The following is a 7,940-nucleotide window of genomic DNA, read 5'->3' on the forward strand; positions in this document are numbered from 1 at the left end:
CCACCACCATCAGCACCACCACCACCACCACCATCAGCACCACCACCACCACCACCACCACCACCACAACCACCATCAGCACCACCACCACCACCACCACCACCATCAGCACCACCACTACCACCACCACCACCACCACCATCAGCACCACCACCACCACCACCATCAGCACCACCACTACCACCACCACTAACACCACCACCACCACCATCAGCACCACCACTACCACCACCACCACCACCACCACCACCACCATCAGCACCACCACCACCACCACCACCACCACCACAACCACCGCCACCACCACCATCAGCACCACCACCACCACCACCACCATCAGCACCACCACCATCAGCACCACCACCACCACCACCACCATCAGCACCACCACCACCACCACCATCACCACCACCACCACCACCACCACCACCACCATCAGCACCACCACCACCACCACCACCACCATCAGCACCACCATCAGCACCACCACCACCACCACCATCAGCACCACCACCACCACCACCATCAGCACCACCACCACCACCGTCACCACCATCAGCACCACCACCACCACCACCACCATCAGCACCACCACCATCACCACCACCACCACCACCACCACCACAACCACCACCACCACCACCATCAGCACCACCACTAACACCACCACCACCATCAGCACCATCAGCATCACCACCACCACCACCACCATCAGCACCACCACCACCACCACCATCAGCACCATCACCACCACCACCATCAGCACCATCACCACCACCACCATCAGCACCACCACCACCACCACCATCAGTACCACCACCACCACCACCATCAGCACCACCACCACCACCACCATCAGTACCACCACCACCACCACCATCAGCACCACCACCACCACCACCATCAGCACCACCACCACCACCACCATCAGCACCACCACCACCACCACCATCAGCACCACCACCACCACCACCATCAGCACCACCACCACCACCACCACCATCAGCACCACCACCACCATCAGTACCACCACCACCACCACCATCAGTACCACCACCACCACCACCATCAGCACCACCACCACCACCACCATCAGCACCACCACCACCACCACCATCAGTACCACCACCACCACCACCATCAGTACCACCACCACCACCACCATCAGTACCACCACCACCACCACCATCAGCACCACCACCACCACCACCATCAGCACCACCACCACCATCAGTACCACCACCACCACCACCATCAGCACCACCACCACCACCACCATCAGCACCACCACCACCACCACCATCAGTACCACCACCACCACCACCATCAGCACCACCACCACCACCACCATCAGCACCACCACCACCACCACCATCAGCACATCACCACCACCACCATCAGCACCATCACCACCACCACCATCAGCAACCACCACCACCACCACCATCAGCACCACCACCACCACCACCATCAGCACCACCACCACCACCACTCATCAGCACCACCACCACCACCACCATCAGCACCACCACCACCACCACCATCAGTACCACCACCACCACCACCATCAGCCCACCACCACCACCACCATCAGCACCACCACCACCACCACCATCAGCACACCACCACCACCACCACCACCATCAGCACCACCACCACCACCACCACCATCAGCACCACCACCACCACCACCATCAGCACCACCACCACCACCACCATCAGCACCACCACCACCACCATCAGCACCACACCACCATCAGCACCACCATCACACCACCACCACCACCACTCAGCACCACCACCACCACCACCATCAGCACCACGACCATCCACCACCACCACCACCACACACCACAGCACCACCACCACCACCACCATCAGCACACCACCCCACCACCACCATCAGCACCACCACCACCACCACCATCAGCACCACCACCACCATCAGCACCACCACCACCACCACCACCATCAGCACCACCACCACCACCACCATCAGCACCACCACCACCACCATCAGCACCACCACCACCACCACCTCAGCACCACCACCACCACCACCATCAGCACACCACCACCACCACCATCAGCACCACACCACCACCACCACCATCAGCACCACCACCAACCACCACCATCACCACCACCACCACCACCATCAGCAACACCACCACCACCACCATCAGCACCACCACACCACCACCACCATCAGCACCCACCACCACCACCACCATCAGCACACACCACCACCACCACCATCAGCACCACCACCACCACCACCATCAGCACCACCACCACCACCACCATCAGCACCACCACCACCACCACCAGCAGCACCACCAGCACACCACCACCACCACCACCTCAGCACCACCACCACCACCATCAGCACCACCACCACCACCACCATCAGCACCACCGACCACCACACCATCAGCACCACCACCATCAGCACCACCACCACCACCACCATCAGCACCACCACCACCACCACCATCAGCACCACCACCACCACCACCATCAGCACCACCACCACCACCACCATCAGCAACCACCACCACCACCACCATCAGCACCACCACCACCACCACCATAGCACACCACCACCACCCCATCCGACCACCACAGCACCACCATCAGCACCACCACCCACCACCATCAGCACCACCACCACCACCACCATCAGCACCACCACCACCACCACCATCAGCACCACCACCACCACCACCATCAGCACCACCACCACCACCACCATCAGCACCACCACCACCACCACCACCACCACCATCAGCACCACCACCACCATCAGCACCACCACCACCACCACCATCAGCACCACCACCACCACCACCATCAGCACCACCACCACCACCACCATCAGCACCACCACCACCACCACCATCAGCACCACCACCACCACCACCACCACATCAGCACCACCACCACCACCACCATCAGCACCACCACCACCACCACCACCACACCACCACCATCAGCACACCACCAACCACCACCATCAGCACCACCACCACCACCACCATCAGCACCACCACCACCACCACCATCAGCACCACCACCACCACCACCATCAGCACCACCACCACCACCACCATCAGCACCACCACCACCACCACCATCAGCACCACCACCACCACCACCATCAGCACCACCACCACCACCACCATCAGCACCACCACCACCACCACCATCAGCACCACCACCACCACCACCATCAGCACCACCACCACCACCACCATCAGCACCACCACCACCACCACCATCAGCACCACCACCACCACCACCATCAGCACCACCACCACCACCACCACCACCACCACCACCACCACACCATCACCACACCACCATCAGCACCACCACCACCACCACCATCAGCACCACCATCACCACCACCATCAGCACCACCACCACACCACCATCAGCACCACCACCACCACCACCATCAGCACCACCACCACCACCATCAGCACCACCACCACCACCACCATCAGCACCACCACCACCACCACCATCAGCACCACCCACCACCACCATCAGCACCACCACCACCACCACCATCAGCACCACCACCACCACCACCATCAGCACCACCACCACCACCACCATCAGCACCACCACCACACCATCGCACCACCACCACCACCATCAGCACCACCACCACCACCACCATCAGCACCACCACCACCACACATCAGCACCACCACCACCACCACCATCAGCACCACCACCACCACCACCATCAGCACCACCACCACCACCACCACCATCAGCACCACCACCACCACCACCATCAGCACCACCACCACCACCCCATCAGCCACCACCACACCATCAGCACCACCACCACCACCACCATCAGCACCATCACCACCACCACCATCAGCACCACCACCACCACCACCATCAGCACCACCACCACCACCACCATCATCACCACCACCACCACCACCATCAGCACACCACCATCACACCACCATCAGCACCACCACCCACCACCACCACCATCAGCACCACCACCACCACCACCATCAGCACCATCACACCACCACCATCAGCACCACCACCACCACCACCATCAGCACCACCACCACCACCACCATCAGCACCACCACCACCACCACTAGCCACCACCACACCACCACCATCAACCACCACACCATCCACCATCAGCACCACCACCACCACACCATCAGCACCACACCACCACCACCATCAGCACCATCAGCACCACCACTCAACCACCACCACCAGTACCAAGCACCACCACCACCACCACCATCAGCACCACCACCACCACCACCATCAGCACCACCACCACCCACCACCATCAGTACCACCACCACCACCACCATCAGTACCACCACCACCACCACCATCAGCACCACCACCACCACCACCATCAGCACCACCACCACCACCACCATCACCACCACCACCACCACCACCACCACCACCATCAGCACCACCACCACCACCACCATCAGCACCACCACCACCACCACCACCATCACCACCACCACCACCATCACCACCACCACCATCAGCACCACCACCACCACCACCATCAGCACCACCACCACCACCACCATCAGCACCATCACCACCACCACCATCAGCACCACCACCACCACCATCACCACCCCCACCACCACCATCACCACCACCACCACCATCACCACCACCACCATCAGCACCACCACCACCATCAGCACCACCACCACCACCACCATCAGCACCACCACCACCACCACCATCAGCACCACCACCACCACCACCATCAGTACCACCACCACCACCACCATCAGTACCACCACCACCACCACCATCAGTACCACCACCACCACCACCATCAGTACCACCACCACCACCACCATCAGCACCACCACCACCACCACCACCACCACCATCACCACCACCACCATCAGCACCACCACCACCACCACCATCAGCACCACCACCACCACCACCATCAGCACCACCACCACCACCACCATCAGCACCACCACCACCACCACCATCAGTACCACCACCACCACCACCATCAGTACCACCACCACCACCACCATCAGTACCACCACCACCACCACCATCAGCACCACCACCACCACCACCATCAGTACTACCACCACCACCACCATCAGTACCACCACCACCACCACCATCAGTACCACCACCACCACCACCATCAGTACCACCACCACCACCACCATCAGTACCACCACCACCACCACCATCAGCACCACCACCACCACCACCACCATCAGCACCATCACCACCACCACCATCAGTACCACCACCACCACCACCATCAGCACCATCACCACCACCACCATCAGCACCACCACCACCACCACCATCAGTACCACCACCACCACCACCATCAGCACCACCACCACCACCACCATCAGTACCACCACCACCACCACCATCAGTACCACCACCACCACCACCATCAGTACCACCACCACCACCACCATCAGTACCACCACCACCACCACCATCAGCACCATCACCACCACCACCATCAGCACCACCACCACCACCACCATCAGTACCACCACCACCACCACCATCAGCACCACCACCACCACCATCAGTACCACCACCACCACCACCATCAGTACCACCACCACCACCACCATCAGCACCACCACCACCACCATCAGTACCACCACCACCACCACCATCAGTACCACCACCACCACCACCACCATCAGCACCATCACCACCACCACCATCAGCACCACCACCACCACCACCATCAGTACCACCACCACCACCACCATCAGTACCACCACCACCACCATCAGTACCACCACCACCACCACCATCAGCACCACCACCACCACCACCATCACCACCACCACCACCATCAGCACCACCACCACCACCACCATCAGTACCACCACCACCACCACCATCAGTACCACCACCACCACCATCAGTACCACCACCACCACCACCATCAGCACCACCACCACCACCACCATCACCACCACCACCACCATCAGCACCACCACCACCACCACCACCATCACCACCACCACCACCATCAGTACCACCACCACCACCACCATCAGTACCACCACCACCACCACCATCAGTACCACCACCACCACCACCATCAGTACCACCACCATCAGTACCACCACCACCACCACCATCAGTACCACCACCACCACCATCAGTACCACCACCACCACCACCACCACCACCACCATCAGTACCACCACCACCACCATCAGTACCACCACCACCACTGCCACCACCACCATCAGCACCACCAACAACAACAACAACAACAATAACAACATCACAAACAACAAGGACCCACCATAGACAAATACACCTCCCACTCTGCAGGAAAGCGAACACTACACCCGCCAGCAGACACCGAACACCCGCCAGCAGACACCGAACACCCGCCAGCAGACACCGAACACCCGCCAGCAGACACGCTACACCCGCCAGCAGACACCGAACACCCGCCAGCAGACACCGAACACCCGCCAGCAGACACCGAACACCCGCTAGCAGACACCGAACACCCGCTAGCAGACACGCTACACCCGCCAGCAGACACCGAACACCCGCCAGCAGACACCGAACACCCGCCAGCAGACACGCTACACCCGCCAGCAGACACCGAACACCCGCCAGCAGACACCGAACACCCGCCAGCAGACACCGAACACCCGCTAGCAGACACCGAACACCCGCTAGCAGACACGCTACACCCGCCAGCAGACACCGAACACCCGCCAGCAGACACCGAACACCCGCCAGCAGACACGCTACACCCGCCAGCAGACACCGAACACCCGCCAGCAGACACCGAACACCCGCCAGCAGACACCGAACACCCGCTAGCAGACACCGAACACCCGCTAGCAGACACGCTACACCCGCCAGCAGACACAGAGCACCCGCCAGCAGACACGGAACACCCGCCAACAGACACGCTACACCCGTCAGCAGACACTCTACATCCGCCAGCAGACACTCTACATCCGCCAGCAGACACCGAACACCCGTCAGGACACATAGAGCACCTGCCAGCAGACACGTTACACCCGCCAACAGACACGCTACACTCGCTAGCAGACACTCTACACCTGCCTGCAGACACGCTACACCCACCAGCAGACACGTTACACCCGCCAGCAGACACGCTACACCCACCAGCAGACACGCTACACCCGCCAGCAGACACGCTACACCAGTAAGCATACAGGCTACACCAGTAAGCATACAGGCTACACCCGCAAGCAGACACGCTAAACTCGCCAGCAGACACGCTACACCCGCCAACAGACACGCTACACCCGTCAGCAGACACTCTACGTCCGCAAGCAGACACCGAACACCCTCCAGCAGACATAGATTACCTGCCAGCAGAAACGCTACACCCGCCAGCAGACACAGAACACCCGCCCGCAGACACGGAACACCCGAGAGCTGACACGTTACTCCCGTCAGCAGACACGCTACACTCGCCAGCAGACACGTTACACCCGCCAACAGACACGCTACACTCGCTAGCAGACACGCTACGCCTGCCAGCAGACACGCTACACCCTCCAACAGACAGGCTACACTCGCCAGCAGACACGCTACACTCGACAGCAGACTCGCTACACGTGCCAGCAGACACGCTACACCAACCAGCATACAGGCTACACCCGCCAGCAGAAAATCTACACTCGCCAGCAGACACGCTGCACCCGCCAGCATACACGCTACACCTCCCAGCAGACTGGCTACACCCGCCAGCAGACACGCTGCACCAGCCAGCATACAGGTTATACCCGCCAGTAGACACGCTACACTCGCCAGCAGACACGCTACACCCGCCAGCGGACACCGAATACCCGCCAACAGACAAAGAGCACCTGCCAGCAGACACGCTACTCCCGCCAGCA

At 61.1% G+C, this 7,940-nt stretch overlaps 1 protein-coding gene across 1 annotated transcript in view; it reads left to right on the plus strand.

Annotated features, from left to right (window-relative positions):
* LOC138350341 (splicing factor 3A subunit 2-like) overlaps positions 1-7,244 on the plus strand; it is a 13,078-nt gene extending 5,834 nt beyond the window's left edge. The window contains exon 3 of the mRNA XM_069300967.1: positions 6,469-7,244. Coding sequence (XP_069157068.1) covers positions 6,469-7,244 — 776 coding nt within the window. The remainder of the gene's footprint in view (positions 1-6,468) is intronic.
* Positions 7,245-7,940: the final 696 nt, after the last annotated feature.

This window comes from Procambarus clarkii, chromosome 45 (genome assembly GCF_040958095.1).
Source record: "Procambarus clarkii isolate CNS0578487 chromosome 45, FALCON_Pclarkii_2.0, whole genome shotgun sequence".
In the NCBI taxonomy this organism is placed as follows: Eukaryota; Metazoa; Arthropoda; class Malacostraca; order Decapoda; family Cambaridae; genus Procambarus; species Procambarus clarkii.